The following is a 22,425-nucleotide window of genomic DNA, read 5'->3' as shown; positions in this document are numbered from 1 at the left end:
AACAAAAACAAGAATAGCTGTAGCTGTAATGACAATAATAATAGCAGCTATTCCCATTTTTTTCAAGGGCCAGTTATGTGCCAGCCCCTATGCTAACTAAGAGCTTTGCTTGTATTATCTGTTAATGCTCACAGTGCGTTCTCTCTCTCTCTCTCCTCTCTCTCTCTCTCTCTCTCTCTCTCTCTCTCTCTCTCTCTCTCTCAGTGCTGGTGAACAATGACCTGTGGGGTGAGCTCTGTAAATGAGAGTCCTTTTGCCAGGTCTGCAGATTCTCTGGAGGTGGACAGATGAGCTCTCAGGCCCAATAAACAGGGGATGCGTACTCTCCCTGCCAGCAGCACTGGGCGTGAGAGCGCATGGCTGCCCCCCTCGGGGATGCCTTTGGGGAGCCAGCCAGGCCCACTGAGCTGACCCAGGCCCCCACTTGGCCCTACTCCTCCAGGCGTTGGGGCTCGAAATAGCCGCCGTTTGAGAGCTGACAATCAAAGGGCAGCTAAAAAAAGTTCCCCCAGTCTGGGCTCTGTCGGACACGGCTCATAGGGCCTATTTTGGGGGAGAGGGTGCCGACGTGCCAATGGAAAATCCATGGGGCGGGAGTCTCCAAGGTGGAGGACCCATGTGCCTCCCTCTCCCCATTCTGGCCCCCCACCCCTGAGCGCATGCATGGGTGTGTGCACCCACACTTGCAGCCTATAGCACCCCTTTCCTGACTGCTGGACTTTGTCACCCCTACAACAGCCCAAGAAAGGGGTGAGGAAACTGAAGCTCAGAGAGGAGAAGCAACTTGCCCAGGGTCACATGGCCTGGAAGTGGGCATGACAGTGGTCAACCTGAGCTTCTGTGGCTCACAGTACTGTGTTCTCCCCACAGCGGCAGCCCCTGTCTGTGGCCTTCTGGGGCATCAGAAGCTCAGAGGTGGTGCATTCTGGGTAGGAAGCTAAGGATGACTTGAGTCTTTTTTTTTTTTTTTTTTTTTTTCGTGGATGACTTGAGTCTTGATGGCAAGAAATCCTACTGGCAACCGCCAGGCCAGTTCTAATGGGACCTTGCCTGGCTGTAGGAGAAGCAGCAGTACAAGGCCTTGTCCTGGGTGAGCCCATCCCCCACCCTGTCCCTGTGACCCCCATCCCTTCCCCCTACCTAGGCCCCCAGAGCCTGGCAGCCCCTGCCAAGTTTCCAGGGAATGTGTTGGATAAGGGGCTGGTACTCATGACTCCCTCCCACCAGCCACTATCTCTGACCCTGCTGCCACCACCAAGTAGGTAAGAATAGCAACTGCCCCGGAGAGTGAGCATGTATACAGGCACAACATAGCAACGTATTCAGGCAGCCAGCACCAGCCCTCAGATTGAGGTCAAGTCGCCAGGTCCCCCTCCCCATCGGTTCCAGCCACATCGGGCTCCCCCACTGTCCTGGGCCTGGAGCCCCACGACACTATGATAAAGCACCAAGCTCATCTTCTGCCCCTGCTGCCTCAGCAGATGGGATCTGGAGGGAGCACACCAGCTTGTTGATCTGGCCTGGGGCCTGAGCCCTGCCTCCACCGAGCAGCTGTGTGACCTCCAGCTGGACACTGTCCCTCTCTAGGCTCCCTAAAGCATGGGTAATTGTCAGCAAGGCCTCGCCTGGGACTAGGGCCCCTCGTTGTCCTGGCAACCACATCCTGACATGGCTACTGAATGGCCCTGTAAACCCTGACCCTTTGGCTTTCCGGTCAGCAGGGATGTGGATGGGGTAAGGGTGTGGGAATCCCTGGGATATGATCACAGCGTGGGGGGCATGTTGTGGCTGAGACCCCTCTAAGTCTTCCGGTGACACTGTTGTGGGTGTGTTCTATTGCGTCGCATAAGTGTGGGAGGGTGGCTGCATCCCTCTGGGGAAGAAGCTGTTGTCATGGAACCCAGAGTGAGCGACACTGTGACAGGAAGTGAGGAGACCTAAGGAGCCTTTTGTTCAAATTCCTGAGTCACTGTGACAAGTCCCCCAGGCCCCACATCAGTGGTACCTGCAGCTCTTACAGCCTGACTCACTCACTGCGTGGGTCAGACCGGGACCCAGGCCCCTCCCCCAGCCTCCTCACCCTCCGCTCCCAGCCCCCTTGCTCTCCTCATCTTCCCCCTGTTCTCTTCCCCTTGACCCTCAAGCCTACCTCCTGTCTCCCCCATGTGCCCCACTGACCCAAGGAGTCCCCGGGGCAGGAGGCCAAGGATGCTAGGGAAGGGGTGGACGGGAGGGGCTGAGGTGAGCTCCTGGCATGCTTACACATTGTAACACCAGGCAGACTAGACTTTAACATGCACTACACACCCACAGACACACATGCGTGCACAAGCGCGCGCACACACACACACACACACACACTTCTGATGAAGTGACAGGCCCGCCAAGGGGTCTCCCAGCTCAGTCTGTCAACACTAGCCCTGCCAGGTAGACCCCCACCCCCTGCCATCATTTATTTGGGTGCTCCCTCATCTGTGAGGCCCTCTCATTAGAAACATGCTATCCCGCAGCAGCAGGACGGCCAGAGCTGAGATTGGAGGGAAACTTCCACCCTGAGGCCCCAGCTAGGGTCCTGGGGTGGGAGAGGTGGGTGTGGGTGGGGTGGGGCTCTCTGAGATCCCAAGACTGTTTCTTTCTTTGTGAGGGCTGGACTGACCTCTGGGCCTCTTGCTTCAAGAGCCCTAATCGCTAGGGCTGGAAAAAGTTTAAAAATATCCTCTTGTTTACATTCTTTCCAAGCCTGCCTCTGATCCTCAGTGCTGGGTCCCTTTGATCTGGCCCCGTGCCTCTGGAAGGGGCCTGGGAGAGGGGGAGCATGAGCTCCCCCCTGGGGCAGACCCCGCTTCTGGCTCCAGACCAGTCTGAGTCCTGCAAGACCCCTCAACATCAACCAGAGAGCGCCTTGGAGATGGCAAGGAGCCAAGGCAGAAGAGGGGGGTGTCTTGCCCAGGGCCCACCCAGCAGGGCCACGTGGGTGTTGGCGTTGGGCGCCTCTCTACACCCTTTTCAACAGCCTGGCCTCATGTTCTCTTCCTGCTGTACGCCCGGCACTGTGCTAAATGCGTTTGATGGGGGTTATCTCACGGAGTCCTCCCAACAACTCCATTTTATCAACAAGTAAACCCAAGCTCAGAAAGGTGAAGTGACTCACCTGGGAACACACGGCGAGGATGAGGCAGAGCATGAATCACAAGTTCTTCTGCCCACACTGAGCCACCAATTATCGCCCACCGTGCCCTGGCAGGGTCTGGGCCCTGGCTGCTTGCAGAGGGAGGCCCACTTCATTAGCGTGACCTTCACAAGCACTTGCTGACACACCACCAAGCCCACAAGCCAGTGCCAGCTTCGTGTTTCCCTCCCTCTGTGACTCAGAAGAAACAATGCCCCTCTCCGTTCCTTACTTTCCTCTAGAGATGGACTGAGGATCGCAAGGGAGGCTTATGAGATGCTCCGGGGAACTGAGCCTGGGTCCCTGGGTATTGTGGACCTTGTGGTCAGCCCCAACATGGACACAAACAGACAGCGGCCTGGAGCCTGGAGACCCAAGAAAGAAGCCCTCAATGGAGAGTATTATGCTGAGCGAAATAAGCCAGTCAGAGAAAGACAAGTATCACATCACCTCACTCATAGGTGGACTATAATGCACAAAATAAACTGATAAACAAAATAGATCCAGAGACATAGAAGCAGGGAACAGACTGAATCTCAGAAGGAAGGCAGGGATGGGGGTGGGGGTGGGGGGTGGGGAGAGATCAACCAAAGAACTTGTATGCATATATGCATAACCCCATGGACACTGACAATAGGGTGGTGACGGCCTGGGGTGGGGAGGCTAGAAGGGGATCAATAGGGGAAAAGGGGAGACATATTTAATACTTCCAATAATAAAGATTTTTTTTAAAAAAAGAAGAAGAAAGAAGGCCTCAAGATGGGGGCAGATGCCTTAATTAGCCCTTGTTTCCTGTCATCCACTCTTTTCTTTGTTGGTGCCCCACCCACCTGCTCACTAACCCAGACATCCACCCAGGTATCCACCCACCCACCCACCTCCCTATCTCTCCATCCAGAACAAGGACACAGAAAGCAGGCGATTGCAGGGTTCCAGCTCAGGTGCTGCATCCCACTGGCTGAATGGACTTGGAAAGATCCCTCCCCCTCTTTGTGATTCACGCCCCTAATTTTACAAGAAAGAGTTGGCCTGGGTGATGGCTAAGGTCCCTTCTGAGGGATCTCCTGGGAGCAGAGACCTTCTGAAGGCTCTGGACCCTTCTGGAGAAGTGACACGACAAACCTCAGCCAGACAGTCCCCCCTTGTGGCCTGCTCCCAAGACTTCCAGTTGCAGCCATGACCTTCAAGATCTTCCACTGGAAAGTGGGGCAAATAATCCCGCCCTCCCAGGTTGGTGGGTAGGTTAAATGAGGTGCTGCCTTCGAAGGGCTTTGTCCCTTGAAGATATATGCACGGATGCAGGCCAAGAAGAGGATCCTGGGAGAGGGGGAGGGGAGGAAGCTGGGCTTGGACCACAGTAGTCTGCAGAGCCTCCATTTGGCTGGGATCAGGCTCAGAGTCCGTCCCTGGACTGGGGATCCTGGCTGAGTCTCCCAGGCTCCCCCAGGCCAGCCAAAATGCCTGCCCCATCTCTCTTGGCCCCCATCCTACAGAATCTGCCAGGAGTAGAGATTATCTCCTAAAAATAGGGCCTGGGCCCCACTGAGGTTGTTTTTCTCTCTTCCCCGTGATTTACCATCATCGGCTCAGGGTGCCTAGGACAACAAGTCCTACTCTGGCTCCCCAGAGACCATTGGGATGGAGGGGTGGGGAAGCAGCATGTATCTGGGGTCAGTCAAGGGTCAGGGATTAGAGGTCAGCCTGGAGGTGTGTCAGGGCTCAGCAGGGCACCAGGGCCATGGCTTAATTTGGACCCGGGGATAGGGTTCACCCGGGGAAGAGCTGATGTAAGGGTTTCTATCCCACCCCCGTTGTCCATCTGAGGGGTTCCCCTTCTCTGACTTTCTGCAGAATCCCTGTGCCCTGACCAGCCTGTGTGTGATGCACAAAGGTTCCCCGGGGTCGATGCTTGGGCAGAGGAACCCATCCCGACCCTCACCTGTCCTGTTCTAGCCCCATGGGGCCTTCACGATTCCTACCCAGACCTCTCCTGAGGCTGAGAGACCTCTACCCACCGCTGTGTGCAGGTGACACATGCACAGGGACATGAGTGCGCTCGCACATGAGCACAAGACATGGACTTGCACGGTGCCCCCTTGTAGCAGAGATGGTATCCAGGAAGACCCAGAAATGATACTCACAAGGACTCCCTTCCCAACCATCACCAGGATGGAGTTGATCCATCCAGGGTCTGCAGCCAGTGGTCTCCAAATGCCCGTGAAAATGATCCACCTTTTCAAGATCTCACCACTGCGACTTTCCCAAGAGGGAGCCCCCAGACCCTTTCTGAACAGCAGGATATGGGGCAGGTGGACACAGGTGACACACACACACACGGACACCTGGACTCATGTGTCCCCTAGGGCCCATGCCCAGTTCCCTGAAGCTTTATTATTGGACAAACATGCCGCCATTCGGAGCGCTCCCACGGGCAGCCCACAAAGTCAGTGTACAGACACGTCTGGTGATGTTGCCTCCACCCCAGGGCAGGTGAAGGGCTCCTGCTCTGACCTGGCCCCGCGGAGCTGTGGTGCTGGGCCCTCTCCCAGTAGATCCAGATGGAGTCAGAGGCCAACCTCCCAGCTGGGACTGCCTGGACCATTCAGACCGCCGCCTTCAGGGGCACACTGTCCGCTGGCTGATCCAGGTCCTTCTTCCTCGCCAGGGTCAAGTGGGTGAAGATGAGGACGAGGAAGATGCCTGAGGGGCCCAAGCGGGATGGATCAGCCTTCAGGAGGGGCCATGGGACTTGTCCATCGCTAGGGACTCCCTGCTATTAGTACTGGCTTAATGAGGACCAGCATTTCCCAGCCAGGGAATGATTCAATGTGACAATGCTATGCTTGGCAAAGGGCCCGACACACAGTCACTGTGTAACAGTGCAGCAGTAAATGCTGTTCTCCATGATGACAGTGGTGAGGTGATAACAGGAGGCAAAAGCATAATGACTAGGAGAGTTGGGGGGATTTCTCCAGCACGCAGAGCACCAGGGGGACACAGACACTGTTTATCTGGAGGCGGTGGCTCCGACCATCCATCACCCTCCTCCCTGCAGGAGCCCAGCGCCCCCATTACCTATTGCTAACAGGGTGCCCCCGAGGATGCCCACTGCCGACAGCTTCGTGGGCATGCCCTTCATGCGGCCCACCTTGCGCATGCACTGCCCCTCCACATTGCATCGGCACACGATCACTGCGGGGAGGCAGGGAGGAGGGTTAAAAGTGGTGGTAGTAGGGTCTCCCCGGCTGTTTGGAGCTCCCAGCCTGGCCCAGCTGGCTGGTATGTGTGTTTTTGTGGACATGTATGTATTCGCGTGTGGGGAGCATGCATGCTCCTCTGTGCGTGTGCCTGCATGCAGGAGTCTGTATGCCCAGCCACAGATGTGCAGGTGTGCCCAGGTATATGCTGCCCGGGTGAGCCTGCAAACATGTGTACCCAGCCTCTCCCCCTGCATCTGGGAGTTCCTTCCGGAATTGCAGGCTTCATCAGAGCCCTGGCCTCACCTCGGACCTGGAGCTGCCACATCCGGTTATTGTGGCTGACAACTACAGGGACAGAGTATTCACGTGGCTCCACCCAGTGCAGGGCCAAGGTGAGGTAGGCATGGGAACCTGTTGGAACCATAAACAGTGATTAGAATCACTAGCCTGCCCAGACCCTCTGGAGGCTGCTCCCCCTAAGCCCCGCCCCAGCCCCACAGTGGAAGGGCATCTTACTTCAAGTGCCACCCCCTCCCTGCCTGGGCCACAGCGTCCCCCCCTCCCCCACCACACACCATTGAGAGCCTGGATGCGCCAGTCCCGCTGCACCGTGGGGTTGGGACCAAGGGCAAAATTGTAGGGACCGTGCCCATCAGCCAGGTCAGTGTCCTCACTGGCTCCGCTGACAACCACACCATGGTTCTTGCGGGGGGTGCAGAGGTGTCGGGTGGGCACAAGGGGCAGAGTTGGGGCTGAGGCAGAAGCGGCCTTCAGGAAGTGGATCACGAGGGTCACAGCGGTCCTCAGTGTGGGCTCACCTGCAGAGGAGGCAGTGCTGAGCTGGCCCGGGGCCTTGTGGCGGTGGGGTTGAGTCCGGAGTCCCCATCAGACTCACCCTGCTGATTCCCCTGCCACAGTCCCTCCCCCCATTCCACCCCCTCCTCTCCATCCCCATCATCATCCCGCACCGGTCTCTTCCTCACAATGTACTGCACTCGAGTCTCTATCCAAACAGCGGCCACGCCTTTCTTTTTGTGCTTTTCTGGAAGCCAAGCTTGTCCTCACTCCCCACTAACCACCAGTCCCACTGCTGGTGCCAGGGCACAGCAACATGGAGATGCCCTGGCTGGAGAGGAGCCACCCCTCCTGGTTCTGTGCTGCACCACAGGGCAGCCCAGCACAGAGCTAATGCCGGCCTCCCTGACTTACCTGCCCCCGGACCAGCTCTTCATCCTGCCACAGCGTCACTCAGAGTCCTCCTCACCTGGCCTCAGTGCCCCATTCAGGCTTATCTCTTGGCACACCTGCCCCAGGAGAGCCCCCGTCCTCCTTCCATCTGCCCAGCCCCTCACCCTCTGCTCCCAGCCTGCGTCTGAAGCCAATATGCCTGAGAAGCCCTCAGGGGATAAGGGACAGGGTTAGGGGGATAGCAAAAGGGTGGTATGAGCGGGAGGCAGAGGCCAAGCGTTCTCAGAGAGGGACACTGGACCCAGCCCCCACCCCGCCCTCCTGTGTGGGGCAGAGTATATGCCAGCAAGGGCCCCAGGGAGGCAGTTCTGTCCTGCCTATCCGTCTGTCTGTCTGAGGCTTGTATCCTTCCCAGAGGCCCCACCACTGCCTGTCCATACCTGCATCCTGGGCCTCCACAAGCACTGTGTACATGTCCCCGGGCCGGGCACCCTGCAAGGGCCGGGCCGTGTGCACCTCCCCGGAGACCTCCTTGATGCAGAGCCAGCCCTCTGAGTCATTGACCAGGGAGAACCTGAGGCCCAGAGAAGATGGGGGTGGGGAGGCACTGGGATCATATATGGGGTCTTGCTCAGAGACCTCCAGGACCGTGTGACCTGTTCAAGTTCCATACCCTCTCTGTGACTTGGGGGTGGCAGCAGTTCCCTGGGGTACCTAGTCTCTCTCTCCAGCTTCAGGGACTTATTGGGGGGCAGGGCTTGAACCACAGATATTGTTGGTAGGAGAGGGACTCTCAGAGCCTGGGGGTGCTTAACTCAACTCCACTAGTCCCAGGTTATCCCACGAAGGGACCAGGGTTGGGCAGAAGACTGGACGAGGATGATGGAGAAGGCCCAGTCCAACAGCATGAGGAGGCACCGTCTGAGCTCTCATGGGGTCCAAATACCCCTCTTCGTGTCCTGTCCAGCTCATGCAGCCCTGATCCTCCCCACGGAGCCACAACCTTGGCAGTAGCCAGGTCTGAGGAATTTTGCATAGGTAATGTGAGTTGCCTCTGAGGCCCTGGGGAGCAGGGAGGGTCCAGCCCAGGGAAGGGGCTGCGCTTCTGACTCACCTGAGGGGACTGCTCATGGGGTCTGAGGGCTGGATGGTCAGCAGGAGGGAGCCGGCCGGGGTGCTGACTGGGACGCTGGCCTCATAGCTCTCCTGGTCCAACTTGGGGGGTGGCACCACCTTCTCCACCAGCACTGTCACTGTGGCTGTGGCTCCAGGGCCCGGGCCTGGCCCCACCAGCTCTGCCTCGCTCCGCACCACCACCACCAGCTGGTAACTTGGAACTGCCTCATAGCTGAGGTTCTGGAACCAGTGGGGCCTGCGTCACTGTGTGGGCTGGGGTGTGGCTCACTTATGCATGCATTTGTGTATGTGTGTGCCCTTTCCCGACCCCAAGCCCTTTACCTTGAGAAGGAGTAGCTGGACATGACCAGAATCGGGCTCCCATTTCAGGCCGAAGGCCCCGTCCACATCCCCTGCCTCAATGGCAAAGTCCATGTGGCGAAAGGCAGGCTCAAGGTCACCATCAGTAGCCAGGAGTGTGGCCACCAGAGTCCCAGGCTCTGTGTCCTCAGGGAGGCTGATGGGCTCAATCTAGAGACATTTGGATGGGCCATGAGTTCCCCCCCATCAGCGCCTCCCCGAGGTCTCCTCCCCTGCTCCTGCTTACCTGGGAAGGGGTGAACTCTGGAGCATGGTCATTGATGTCCGTGATGGTGACAGTGACCTCACACGTGCTGCTGAGACCTGAGGCAGGGGAGGGCATGTTGGGGAGGCCAGGATAGGAACAAAGTGGGCAGGAGCCTGGGTCATCATCAGGGTCACTACCTGAGCACTTACCTCCCTCTGCTCCTCCTAGGTCAACCGCTAGTACCTGAAGAGGGATGTCCTGGCCAGCATGGAGGGGGCGAGCCCCCAGTGTCACACTGCCTGAGGCAGAGTCTAGCTCGAAGGCTCTCCCCTCTGTTCCCTCCTCAGGCTCAGGGCTCAGCAGCCGATACACAACATGGGAATTGGGGGAACCGGGGGCATCCATGTCCTCTGCCAGCAGCCTAGTCACCTCAGTGCCTGCAAAGACAGCACCCACATGGGTGGGGCCAGGGCCCAGCCTGGAGGCCTTCCTTCACCCATTCCTCTTTTGTGCTGGACCGAACCTGAGCTCGTGTGTGTGTGTGTGTGTGTGTGTGTGTGTGTGTGTGTGTGTGTGTGTTGTGGAGGTCATTAAGGCTGGCCCCATCCCAAAGAAGAGCATGATGGGATGGTTCATAGAGACTTCACCCCTCCTCCAGCCCCTGACAAGGCCTATATCCCACCTGCGGGACTGAGCTCAGGGATGCGGATTGGGGGGCCACGTGGGGGGCAAGCAGGCGCGTTGTCATTCTCATCCATCACCACCACCAGCAGCTTCAGAGGTTCTGTGTAGTCCTCTCCATGGGTGTTCTGAGCCCGCACCTGGAGCAGGTACTGCAGTGGGCAGTGGGGGGCTTCAGTGGAAAGCCAAGGGCAGCTCCAGCCTGGCCTGGGTCTGGGTTCCCTTCTGATGGCCAGCTCCAGCTCTCCGGGGTGCTCTGTCACTGCCTCAGTGCCTGTGGGGGATGTGACACCCCCAGAAGCCAACCAGACCATGACCAAGCACCCCTTAGCCTGCCCTCCTGGCTTCCCCCTCACCTCACCTCACCTCAGCCTGGGATTCTCGGTCCAGCTCCATGGTCACGTAGAGTTTCCCTTTTGTATCCACATCAAAGGGTCCAGGGGGCTGGCTCTCCAGGTGATAATGCACATCCTCACCACTCCAGTGTACCTGGGAGGGAGACACAGAATGAGGACCCCCCAGGATGAGAGGCAGGAACAGCCTGGGTCAGCCCTTATTTTCCAACTATTCCTGTGTGACCCAATTACTGTGTGATCCCAGGCAAATGGCTGTCACTCCTGAATCCAGGTAGGGCGCTTCTGCTTGGGGCACTTGTGGTTGTGGCTGTCCCATGGTGGCTTTGCACTGGTCCAAGCCTGGACCCTGCCCAAAGTGCCTGAACAACCAGGTTGTTTGATTCTCTTCCCTCAGGCCGTGCCTGACCCGAGGGCATTCCTCGAGGAGGCCTGAGACATTCCTGGCCTGAGTGACAATCCCCAGGGCAGTAGGGCACAGCAGGGGGGTGGCAGCTGTTCTCCCTGAGGAAGCCTGAGGCAAGCTCAGGACATCACAGCACAGAGCCACACCTGCCAGAGGATAGCAGTTGAAGGGCTGTGGGTCTGGTCCCCAGGGCCTCGAATGAGAACTGATGGGGATAGTGGAGGGAAGAGCACAGGTAGGAGTGGATGTGGGGTCGAGCTGGGCCCCCGACCCACCCCCAAAACCTCCATGAGACTCAGGTCCAGCTGCACCATCCATGGGCCTACTTCCGCCACTGATGACCTTTTGCTCACCTGGGAAATATGATGTGGGTATGGAACTTTGAGATTTTCTGCCAGGTGGATAGGCTCTAGGGGCATCCAGGTGCTCTCTACTATGGAGATATTTACAGTAGCTGTGGCCTGGTGACCTGAGGCCTGGTCACCCATATCCTTCACCTGTACCAACAGCTGGTAGGGTCCCTCTAGAGCCTGGTCTAGACTGGCGCTCCCTAGAAGAGAAAGGGTGGTCAGCTGAGCAGGGGGCTAGGGAGCAGGGCTTCAGGGCACCTTCTCAGCAAGGTACCAAACACAAAGCCAAACATATGGCACATGTTCAGGATACTCTCTTGGCCAAGGGATGAGAAGGGCTTTTAGCACTATTGTGAGCATCCAACCAGGACCTGAAGTTGCAAAGTCACTTCCATATCTATCCACACAATGAAAGACTGATGGCCTGGATGGGTGGATCACTAGGACAGACGTGGGAAGAGTACACGGGTGAATGAGGAGATGAGTAGATGACCAGTTGGATGAATGGATGGTTGACTAGGTGGGTGAATGGATTGGAGTTTGGGGAGCAGTAAGATGGATGGGGGTTTGGATGTGTGGATGAGTTTGTTTGGATGGATGTTTGGATGAATGGACTGCATATGTGGTTAAGTGATAGATGAGTGAATGGGTGGCCGGGTGGGTGGGCATATGATTGGATTTTCTTCCTATCCCCCGCCCATGCCTTTGGTCTGAACTCCAAGGTGTAGGTCTCTCTTGCTGTCATTCTGAGCAATGTCCTAGGCTACACCCCCTCAGGTCTCTCTTATCTTTGTCCCTCAGGCCCTGGTCTCCAGAGCGTAAGGCTGAGGCACTCCATCCATACCATTTCTTAACTCTCCATGCCTGATCCTGCTCCCATACATGGTTCAAGCATGGCCTTTTGCCTTGAAACTCTCTATCTAGAATGTTCTTTCCTCCTCCTTTATTTCTCAAGCTCCAACCCGTCCTTCCCCAGCTGTCCCCAAATCTCCCTCCCCATCACACCCAGCTGAGGCTTACCCTTAGGGCTGAGGGCCAGAGCCCCCAGCTGAGGCTCCAGCTGGAACATGTCTGGGAAAGGCTGAGCTGGGGCCTGGTTCAGGATATGGAATCGGAGATCTGAGTTGGCTGTTCCTGGCTCATCCTCATCCGAAGCCTCAAGGAAGAGGAAGGGAATGCCTGGTATGTATGGAGAGGGCAAACCATAAGGGATATGGAGGATGGGAGAGTCTCCCACGCCTCCCTATCTCTTCCTGGTCCTTCCTTCTTTATCCATCATCACATCAGGACTTAAGGTAAGCCACAGCTTTTTACCCCACTTCACAGATGAGCAAACTGAGGCCAATGTGGATGGGACTCACCTGAGGACCCTCAGTGGGATAGAGGAGTGCAGGATGGGACAGAAATGGGAGAAGTCAGCTTGGACCATAGCTACCCTGTTCGTATGCTGCCTCTGGCCATCTCTTTACTCTCTGCTCTCCCATCAATGCTCACCTGACCTTGCTGTGAGCTGGCTTCCCTGACCACTCACCAGGCCTGGTGCCCTGGCTCAGCCGAACGTTGTAGATTGCCTGGGAGAAATGGGGCACCTGATCGTTTTCATCCTTCACATGCACAAGCACAGGCTGTGGGCCCCACAAGACACGTCCATCGTCAGTCTCCAGGACGACCTGCAGGGGAGGGTAGTTAGTGCCCCGCCCTGCTTTCACTGCTCCCCCCTACACCTGACCCAGCCTTACCTGTAGCTGGTACTCTGGCTGTTCCTCTCGGTCCAGGGCTCTGGTCACCTTCAGGAAGCCGGACTCGGGATCCACAGCAAAGGGGCTCTCAGTGGCCATGCCTGAGTTTCCTAACAGCACAATCTTGCCCCCAGGCTCCCCACGGGGTAGTGGCAGCTGGTGGGGGAGAACAGAGGTGAAAGGGTGGAGGCCAGGCCTGGGGGATGGCCCCATTTTATAGGTGGGGAAACTGAGGCTTGGAGAGGTCACACAGCCAGTAACAGGACTGAGATTCAGTCCTGTACCTGATACTCCCTAATACTCCCTGCCCTTCTCTCTAAAGCCTGAAACTCTTCTTCCAATACTTCACTCTTTAACTTAAAGATCTACTTTCTTCTGGAATTAAAATCTTGCTAGTCATACACGCTATATTGCATATTCTCGAGAGAGCAGGGTTTAAAAGTAAGCCAGAGCAAGAAGGGAAAGGAGTGCTGGAGGTCAGGAAAGCAAGCAGGATTTGGGGAGGGCAGCCCACCTTGGTCAGGTACACCTTGATCAAGCTCACCTTGGTCAGGTACAAAGGGAAATTTCCACCATAGTTTTCTGGGACTTCCACATGCAGCTCTGCAGGCTGGGCCTCGGGGAGAGCCTGTGGGAGGATTCTCACCTTGTCACCAGGCTCTATCTTCCTGCCGTGGCACTGGGGACCTCACAGGGAGGGGAATTTCTGCCCCTTCCCTGGACCTGGCCATACCTGAGCGCATCCACCCTCATGATCCCGATAGCCAGCTCTGATCCCCTGCCCCCAACTACTACCATCTATGGTAGGTGTAACGGGTCCAGGTGGAGTGGGGAGCAAGGGTGCCTATCCCAAAGCCAGGATCTGAAGGAGGGGAGCAGGGCTCAACTCACCTGGGGGATGGACAGGCAAAGCAGCCACAGCCAGGCAGGGACCATGGTCAGGACGGGCCTGAGGGACAGGGCAGTGAGGATCCAGCCCAGATTGGTGGGCAGGAGGCTCTTCCCACCCCTTTCCCCCTAGAAAGTACTCCTCTCCTCATCCCCACTCGCTCCAGGCCTTGGCTTTTCCAAGCGCCGTGGGTTGTAACCGTCCCTCCTTCGGATGAAGCTTCTCCTACCGGATCACTATGGGGCAGGCAGCCAGGCCTCCTCCTGTCCCCTGTCTTTCAATGCTGTACCAGCAACTCTCAAAGCTGCCCTCCCCAGCCCACCCACGTGGACACTGCCACCACCCTTGTCCCCTGCCTCAGCTTATTCCAAATACACAGACAGAGGGACCTCGCGACAGACTGGCCTCCTCTTCCTCCCCTTAGAAGGGCCGGTGGCTCCCCATTGCTGGCAGGGTAGTGTCCAGCCGCTCAGCCAGGCACACCAAGGCCCCCAGGCCCAGCCACCCTCCTGCTTGTTGGCTCTTGCCCCACAAGGATCTCCGTGGGACTTCCATCTCCAGACCTCTGTCTCCTTCCCACCTTAGCCTCCCCATAGCAGCCCTGAAAAATCACACAAGTTTGGAAAGACCCTGATGACAGCCGTTGCCTCATGTTGCAGGCAAGGCCTGAAGGACAGGGCCTGACCAAGGTCACAGAGGATTAATGAACCACAAGGAGAATTCCTCCTGGAACAGAGGACTCTTGGTTCAGGGTCTCCAGGCCTGCTCCTCATTCCACTGCCATCTTTCACACTCGGAGCCCCCTCAGGGGAGAAACCCTGCCCTCATCTTGGCATTTTCCAGCACTCAGCACGGAGCTGGGCACACGGAGCATGGACAGCCACTCCGATCTTCCCTGGATGGCGGAGGGACAAGGCAGTGTTCCTCCTTCCCCCACCGCCAACCCCACCTCAGCCCTGCCCACCCTCCACCCCCAACGCCCAGGCCTTCACCTGCTGGTGCCTAAAGCTGGCTCCCTTGGTCCAGCTGCCAGGTGAGCAGGTTTTTCTCCAAGGAGTGCAGGCTGGACCTGGCTGGGTGGAGTAGGGCAGGGCAGACACTTGAGCAGGCAGGGCGTACACTTGAGCAGGTAGGCGGTCCCGCCACGCTTGCTCAGGAATGGAAAACACCACTGGACTCACAGCAGCAGGCCTGGCCTTGCCCAGCCCCCCAGGTTATTCATTGACTTTGGAAAGCTGGGGGCTGCTCAGCATCCGCCACTGCCAGCCCCAGGAGGTGGGGAGCTCTTCGGCCTGGCACTCCTCCCACCCCTACACAGCCCAGTGGGCACTTCTCAGCCCTCTGGGCCTGGACAGTACCGTCTGTGGGTTTCCCATCCGCAGATTCCACAAACCGTAGGTCAAAAATATTCAAAAAAGAAATTATGTTGTTGATGTGTAGTTAGGCCTACGATGGTTACATCTTACTAAACAGGTACAGACTTTTTTCCTTCTCATTATTCCCTAAACAATACAGCCTAACAACTATTTACATAGCACTTACATTGTGTTAGGTTTTGTAAGATGATTTAAGTATTAGGTATTATAAGTGTAGGTATTACCAGATGATTATAAAATATACTGGAGATGATAGAGATGATTTAAAGTATACGGGAGGATGTGCATAGGTTATATGCGAATACTGCAGCATTTATATAAAGGATTTGAGCATCCCTGGGTTTGGGTATCCTGGGGAGTCCTGGAACCAATCTCCCACGGAAACGGAGAGACAACTACTTTTTCTATGGCTTCAGATTCGATCCCACTTCTCCCTCGTGCACCTCCTGCAGCCCCACCTTAGCCCACTCTGTTCCTTTTGTTAAAGTGACAGTTTGAAACTTGGGACATACTCCAACCAAAACTTAACTTCTGCATGTCAGACAAAGTGCAGTAGAAGCAAAGCTACTGGAACAAAGAGACCTTGACATCATAGACACTTAGCCCCACCACTTCGTTTGCCTGGTGAGCACCTGCTCAGGCGTAGGTACTCAACTCATCTTCCCTTCTCCGGGAAACCTGCCCCGCGCTCCCAGGTTTGTCCAGGCTTCTCCTCTGAGAATACCCCCACCCCGTGCCGTGTGCTATCTCTACCAATGCAGAGAGGACACCAGATTTGCACCGTCTGTCTCGCCCAGCATGCAGGGACCCGGCAGTGACCGTCCTTGCCCAGCCTCAGCAGCTCCCCGCTGTCTTGTGGAACTAAGACCAGGAGCTGAGGCTGCACGCGAAGGAGAGAGGAGCAGGGCACCACCTGAACTGGGCGTTCAGGGCTCCAGACCACCCACCAGTGGGGCAATAGGTGAGGGGACAATGGCCTGTGAGATCCCCTGATGCTCCCTAAGTGCTCACACTAGTCCCTGGACACTGAAAGGGCTGAGACAACAGACTGTCGCGTGCCTCTGACGCGGAAAGAGAAGATCAAGCCAGCTCAGGTGACCTTGAGAGAATTGCAGGGCTGTCCAGGGGCCCTTCCCCCAGGGAGGCAGCCAAGCAGAGCCAAGAGAAGCTTCTGCGGCCTGGGAGTCCAGAACAAGGGGGGGAGGGTGGGAAAGGTCATAAGGTCTCTAATCTCTCCTGTCCTCAGAGCTTCCCATGGTCTCCCCCGAGTCCTTCCCACTGTGTATCTGGTTAATTTCTCTCAAGCTGGAGGCTGGGCCAGGACCCCTCAACTGCACCCAATCTTGCCTGTCACAAGCTGTGTGCCTGCCTCAGGGTCACCCCAGGCACCCCAGCCTGGAGCAGTGCAGTGTGGGGATGTTGAGGGGTCTTGCGTGTGTTAAGCTCAGCCGTAGGCAAACTACGGCCCTTGGGCCGTTTGAAATGAATAAAACTAAAAAAAAAAAAAAGACCGTACCCCTTTATGTAATGATGTTTACTTTGAATTTATATTAGTTCACACAAACACTCCATCCATGCTTTTGTTCCAGCCCTCCAGTCCAGTTTAAGGACCCATTGTGGCCCTCGAGTCAAAAAGTTTGCCCACCCCTGGTTAAGCTCCTACAATGTGCCTGCTCTAAGCACATGACTTCATTATTCCACTCATTGTATTCTGAAGAGGACGTCATCCCCATGTCACACACTGGGGCACAGAGGGGTTGAGTGGCTTGCCGAGGGTCACACATCCAGTAAGTGGCAGAAGCAGGAAGGTCTGGATTCTTCTTCAGGCTTCAAGACCTTTACCTGCCTGAGAAACCCATACCTTCCACATGCCTCGAAGTATGTTGGGGGAGGGGAGAGCAGCAGAAACTTTGAACTGGTTCACATTGCCCTGGGGGGGCATGTGGGTTAGTCACAGAGGTCCCATGCACGGAGGAGCAGCCTTCAGACCTCCTCCTGCCGTTGAACAACTGCGATCAGGGCTCTAACCAGGCTTCGAGGGCTCCCAGTGGAATGAACAACCTGAACTAATGAAGGAATGTATGGACTCTGGCCTGGAACCTTCTCAGAAACTCCCAGCCTTGCCCCAAGCTGCCTCCAAGCTCTGGACACCAGCATACCCCATTCCAGATGCCAGTCCCCATTCAGCCACTTCTACCTGTGTGACCTCGGGCAAGCACTTCAGTGCCCAATCTGCCATTGCTGAATGGGGGCGCTTGTTCGTGAAACGACCTACATAACTGCAGGCACCTGTGCCCATAAGGGCTCTCCTTTCCGGGTGTGAGGGGGGTCGGGGAGCGGGGACAGGCACACTTCTCTCGGTGATCATGCACACATTCCCACACAGATGCAAGGCCTCTCATTCCAGGCTGGGAGGGCTCCAGGGACCTGTTCCTGCCAATACCATAAGCATGGGACGTTCTGGCCAGGCCACTCACAGTGGAGGGAACAGTGAGGGCCCTCAGGCACCCAGCCTCAGCAAGGAGGTGGGGAGCTATTCAGAGTCAAGCCCATAGATGTGCCTTCCTCACCTCACCCTTAACAAGCCAGGGCGTCTAAAGTCTCCCACAGCCACACATCCCTCCCCCCCCCTCGCCCCCCCATGCATTTCCAGCCCCTGTGGAGGGAGCAGGGTAGAGACACCAGCTGGAGGGCCAAACCCAGGGTTCTTATTCGGCCATGAGACTTAGGGCAGGGTGAGGTCCCTCGGGCAGCCTTGGTTTCCCTTACACACAGTGGAGTGATTGAACCCTCAACCAACTGGGCAATGCCAGGCCCCAGCGGTTAGTAAAGAATCTGGATAACACCTGGGAGAGATTCATGTCTTCTCCTGCTGCTGGGACCCCAAAGCAGGCCCCAATCACACCTGCCCCCTCTGACGCAGCTGGCTACATCAGGATAGTCAAGGCCACACACTTTGGTAAGCCTGCCTGTTCCTGCAGCCCCTCCCCTCCCAGGAGGAAACACAGAGTCCACAGCCTCCAATTATCAGGAAATAATCTTTATTACAAAAATCTGCCTGTAAACAAATAGCCACCGCACTGAACAGCCACCCTCCAGGGCATGCACACCAGGTGGAGAGAGAGGCAGCGTCCTCTCCCCACACACAGAGCTGTCCCAGGAGCTGGGCTCGGGCTGCTGCTTGGGACACACATGGGGCTGCCCAAGCGCCTCTTTGGGCCCAGCCCTCGACGGCCAGTGGAAGCCACCTCCCTGGGCAGCCCTGTCTGTCCATGACCATGATGAGGTGGGGGATACCGGAGTCTGGGCCAGCCCACCAATCTGTCCAATGATCTGCACAACGCAGGGAGTGCCCTTGAGGCCTAGAGCACCGAGAGGTCGTGGCAAGACTTGGACTTGGCACGGAAGGCCATCTTGCGGCTGTTGCGTGCTACGATGCGGCCCAGGAAGCGCTTCGCCTTCTTGCCAAGGCTCTCTCGCCGCCTGGTACCCGCTTGCCGACGTGCATTGGCCTCTTTGCTGTCCCTGCGCAGGCGTATCTGGCGCACGACGCCCTCGAACAGCGCCTGGACGTTGTGGTGCAGTGCAGCTGAGGTCTCAATAAACTTGCAGTCAAAGACCACCGCACAGGCCCGGCCCTCTGGTGGAGGTGGGGACAGGCACAAACCAGTCAACAAAGCGGGGGAGGGCGTGAGGAGCCCCCTCAAACCCTGGCCACCCCATGGCAGCTACCACTCAGGAACCTACGGGTAAGCGACAGTGGAGCCCTGGGTCCTCAGAAACCGAGACCCCAGCCCTGTATGGAGGGTCTCAGGTAGTGCTGGTCACCCAACTGGGTGTATGAGTTTAAGGAGCTCGGAAAGGCCCACAAAAGGAGACTCATCTATTGAAATAATCTGAAGTCTGATACGTAAATGGAAGTGCCGCAGTCGTCAACACAGGAGAATGAGAACTTTGTTGGATGGCTGAGTGTTTTATATCGTGATGAATGACCAGTGGAATGGTGGGTATGTAACCAAGTCACTGCGAGGTTCCTCTAAGGGGCTCAGTTCTGGGGGCCGCAAAAGAGGATACTCAGCCCAAGAGGGCAGGGTCCTCCCCAGGGCAATCCTACTTCAAGACTGGCCCAGGCCTGGGTCCAGGCTCTGACCTGGCCTGGTTCCAGGCACTCTCCTCACTCCTCGTCTGTCAGGCCAGGGCCACAGATGACAGGAGAGGAGGGGCCCTGAGGTGACCCTGCAGCCGCCACCTCTCCTAGTGCATTTGGTCCTTTCCCCAGCACTCTCAGGTTTGGGGGAGTCCTGTGGGAGGACAGCAGCTCTCTCTTTCTCCCCCCGCCCCCCAAGTTTTCTTCCTGAACATTTTTAGCCACTGACGATCCCCCGGGGACTCAAGCTGAGTCAAGCCTGAGTGGACCGCAGCCCAGCCAGGATCTCCCTCCCTTTCTGACCCCCACCCCGCTCACCATCCAAGGAGACCTCCCGGGAGCGCACCAGGTCGCTCTTGTTGCCCACGAGGATGATGGGCACGTCGTCTGTCTGCCGCGCCCGCCGCAACTGGACCCGCAGCTCTGAGGCCTTCTCGAAGCTACCCTTGTCCGTCACTGAATAGACGATGACGTATGCATCCCCCATGGCCATGCAGTGGCCAGGTAGCCAGTGGCCCCCATCCTGAAGAAGATACACACACACACATCTACCCAACAGTCCTCATGCCCCAGCTACAAACTGTTGCTCCCAGCAGGCCCCTACCCCCAGCTCACCCCTCCCACCCCGCCCCGGGTCTCAGCCTGCATCCTACCTGCTCCCAAATGTCATAGACCATGAGCGATGCCTCTTCTCCATCCACCATGATGGAGCGATCATACGTGTGCCCTAGACAGGAAACCAGTAAGTAGTCAGGTTATTTGCTGGCTGCCAAAAGCCTCCCCCAACCCCCAGGTGCCAGGTTTCCTATTCTGGCCACACACCCCAACTCTCCCCAGAGCCCCCCTCCCAACCTTCGTGTCCACTGATGGCTGTTATGTGGCAACAGAAGTGGGGGGGGGGGGGGGGGGGGAGTGGAGAGGGAAGGCATGCTGTGCCTGACCCCCACCTAGAAACCCCTTCCCCAAGCTAGCAATTCCTCTGCTCCCTGCCCACCCGTTGCCTGGGTGGTTCTGACCACGGTGGCCTGAGTTAGAATAATGCTAGTCACATCCTCGGTCACCTAAGGCGCCTCTCCTAGAAACTCCCCCTGGCTGTGTTCCTGTCCATCTGGCAGGAAGGGCTGTCTTGCCCCATCCTAGAGTAGACATATGTGTGCCCCCGGCCTTCCACTCAGCATTTCTTCTTCTACCAAGGGTCCCTTCTCCCTTAATTTCCCCACCTGTGAAATGGGTAGGTAGAAGCATGATTCTGAAAGGATCTTCAAATCCCTTGGTATTTGCCATTTTATTCTAGGTCCCCAGCCCCGTAGCCCCGAGTCCTAACCCTGGGATCTCCCCTCCTTTGAACAGTCCCAGCCCCTCACCTGCGGCCTCTGCTTCAGGCCCGTCCTCTAAGCCACCGAAGATCCGCGCCAGAGCGCTCTTGCCCACGCCGGGCGCCCCCAGCAGCAGCACCTTGTAAACACTCTCATCCGAGTCACTGCCCCCTGAGCTGAGCGAGTCCGAGGAGCTCTCAGGCCAGTCCAGCCTCCGGCCCTGGGTCCGGGGGCCCGCCCCGGCCGTGGCCAGCGCACTGGGAGCCAGCGCCGCCTGCAGGTCGCGCTCGTCCACGGGCATGCTTCGGCGGTGCAGCGGCGGCGCGGGGCCCCAGGGCGTGCTGCCCCGACGGCGCTCGCGCTCCCGGCACCCGCCGCGGCTCCCACCCGCTGCGCTGCCGCCGCCATTCAGAGTCATCACGTCGGACTCCGTCTGGGGAAGAATCGGGACGGCCTCGTCAGCCACGGTGGCGATGGAGAGAGGGAGGCTGGACCCCGGCGCGCCTGCCCGACCCGGGGTCAGGCAAGATGCTCGCAACCGACGTCCCGCCGAGTCCCATCCCGGGCGTGGAGGTCCACGCGCCCTGACTGGTGACCCATCCTCCTGACTTGCCCATCAGCAGCCCTGACGCTGCGACCACCCCCACCGCGTTCCGCCAGGACACTCACCCCCTCGCTCGCGCACAGACACGGTCAGGACAAGGTCCCGCGCTCGGATCGCAGACCCCGGCTCGCGCACTCAATGTTGTCACAGCCGGTGCTTCTCGGTCCGCACTGGGTCCGCGCTCGGGAGCAGCCTATTTAAGCTCTGCCCGCCCCCGCGCTCGCCCCCGTCCACGCTGAGGCCGGGGCTGACGTGTCTGTCCCCCTCTCCCCAGGAGGGATCCCACACCCTCCTCCCAGGACCTCACACCCACCGAGACCCCGCCCCACCCGCCAGGGCGGAGCAGGGCAGACTGGCAGACAAAGCCCGGGTCTGAGAGAGAGAGAGAGAGAGAGAGAGAGAGAGAGAGAGAGAGAGAGAGGAGAGGGAGAGAGAGAAAGAGAGAGAGAAAGAGAGAGAGATGTGGGAGGCAAGGAAGGGGGAAGAAGTAGGGAGGGGATGTGAATGGTGCTGAGGAGGTGTAGCGGGGAGGGTGCCGTGATGGCTGGGGGCAAGGACCAAACAAGTGTGCCAACCCCTCTCTGGGGAAGAATTAGGTCTGGCCCTTTAAAAGTAAATTCACCACCACCACCACCCCCCTCCACCCCCCTCTTGCCCTGCCCTGGCCTGTCGCCCAAGCAAGCAGAACATTTACAGACTGGATAGACTTCACCCTTCTCTGCCCGTTGACACCCACTCCCCACTGTCCCGTATCTGAGCTGGAATTTAGGGGTCCTCAATCCGACTTCTAGCCTCAACACCAAGTTCTTCCCGCTCCTCCCTGCCACGGGAAGTTGAAGTTTCTGCCTGATGAGCTTGCCCTTCAGGGTGAGGGTTAGTGTCACCCCATAAACCCCTGGGGGCCTCTGAGAGCTACTTGGGGGAGGGGATAGGGAAGGGAGGCCCTCTGGCAGTGTTGGCAGCTAGAGGTTTCAGCTTGAATCCTGGGGAGGGAACACAGGCCCAGAGCAGGGAAAGGATGAACTCAGTACCACCTCAACCCCCAGCACCCTCCAGACAGCTGCCAGCAACTCTGCTAAAAATACCTGGCCCTGGCCCCAGCCCTGGTCATTCTGTTTCTGGGCTGGAAGTTACCCAAAGTTGGGGAAATCCTGGCAGGCAGGTGTCAGATGCCAGCAGGAGCAGAAAGTGGTGGAACTGGACCAGGAACTGGATCAGGGCTGGATCCAGCCACTTTAAGAGCCTCCAATGTCTCCCTCCTTCGCCCTATTCCTAGTCTGGACCTGCTTGTTCAGGACACATGCAAGACCTGGAGGTTCAGAC

The 22,425-nt window shown here is 57.6% G+C and overlaps 2 protein-coding genes across 3 annotated transcripts; both read right to left on the bottom strand.

The window, feature by feature from the left end:
• Positions 1 to 5,524: 5,524 nt before the first annotated feature.
• CDH16 (cadherin 16) lies at positions 5,525 to 14,799 on the bottom strand. Its single transcript, XM_036346723.1, has 18 exons — positions 14,652 to 14,799; positions 13,662 to 13,719; positions 13,315 to 13,398; positions 12,771 to 12,926; positions 12,563 to 12,701; positions 12,052 to 12,210; positions 11,035 to 11,231; positions 10,289 to 10,411; positions 9,924 to 10,074; positions 9,451 to 9,678; positions 9,281 to 9,357; positions 9,016 to 9,204; positions 8,672 to 8,913; positions 7,998 to 8,131; positions 6,945 to 7,187; positions 6,673 to 6,780; positions 6,245 to 6,361; positions 5,525 to 5,869 (listed from the first exon to the last, which is right to left on the bottom strand). The coding sequence occupies exons 2-18, from the start codon at positions 13,704 to 13,706 to the stop codon at positions 5,772 to 5,774; spliced, it is 2,490 nt and encodes an 829-aa protein (XP_036202616.1). The 5' UTR covers positions 13,707 to 13,719; positions 14,652 to 14,799; the 3' UTR covers positions 5,525 to 5,771.
• Positions 14,800 to 18,059: 3,260 nt separating this feature from the next.
• RRAD (RRAD, Ras related glycolysis inhibitor and calcium channel regulator) lies at positions 18,060 to 21,438 on the bottom strand. Of its 2 annotated transcripts, none has more exons than XM_036346658.1 (5): positions 21,168 to 21,438; positions 20,547 to 20,931; positions 19,836 to 19,909; positions 19,529 to 19,705; positions 18,060 to 18,675 (listed from the first exon to the last, which is right to left on the bottom strand). In XM_036346658.1, the coding sequence occupies exons 2-5, from the start codon at positions 20,914 to 20,916 to the stop codon at positions 18,466 to 18,468; spliced, it is 831 nt and encodes a 276-aa protein (XP_036202551.1). In that variant the 5' UTR covers positions 20,917 to 20,931; positions 21,168 to 21,438; the 3' UTR covers positions 18,060 to 18,465. The 2 variants fall into 2 exon arrangements, with proteins under 2 accessions (XP_036202551.1, XP_036202550.1); XM_036346657.1 differs by having other exon boundaries at positions 19,501 to 19,705; positions 21,168 to 21,423.
• Positions 21,439 to 22,425: the final 987 nt, after the last annotated feature.

Source organism: Myotis myotis, unplaced genomic scaffold, assembly GCF_014108235.1.
Source record: "Myotis myotis isolate mMyoMyo1 unplaced genomic scaffold, mMyoMyo1.p scaffold_m19_p_19, whole genome shotgun sequence".
Classification (NCBI taxonomy): domain Eukaryota; kingdom Metazoa; phylum Chordata; class Mammalia; order Chiroptera; family Vespertilionidae; genus Myotis; species Myotis myotis.
Note: the sequence above shows the minus strand (reverse complement) of the source record. Positions and strands in the feature narration are given on the sequence as shown.

Coding starts and splice junctions, on each gene's coding strand:
- CDH16 (XM_036346723.1), bottom strand. CDS start 13,706: ATGGTCCCTGCCTGGCTGTGGCTGCTTTGCCTGTCCATCCCCCAG. Junction 12,927..13,314: donor TCCCTTTGTACCTGACCAAG/GTGAGCTTGATC, acceptor CTCCCCCACCAG/CTGCCACTACCCCGTGGGGA. Junction 12,211..12,562: donor GAGCCAGGGCACCAGGCCTG/GTGAGTGGTCAG, acceptor CATACATACCAG/GCATTCCCTTCCTCTTCCTT.
- RRAD (XM_036346657.1), bottom strand. CDS start 20,916: ATGACTCTGAATGGCGGCGGCAGCGCAGCGGGTGGGAGCCGCGGCGGG. Junction 19,706..19,835: donor TCTATGACATTTGGGAGCAG/GTAGGATGCAGG, acceptor TATCTTCTTCAG/GATGGGGGCCACTGGCTACC. Junction 18,676..19,500: donor CCGGGAGGTCTCCTTGGATG/GTGAGCGGGGTG, acceptor CACCTCCACCAG/AGGGCCGGGCCTGTGCGGTG.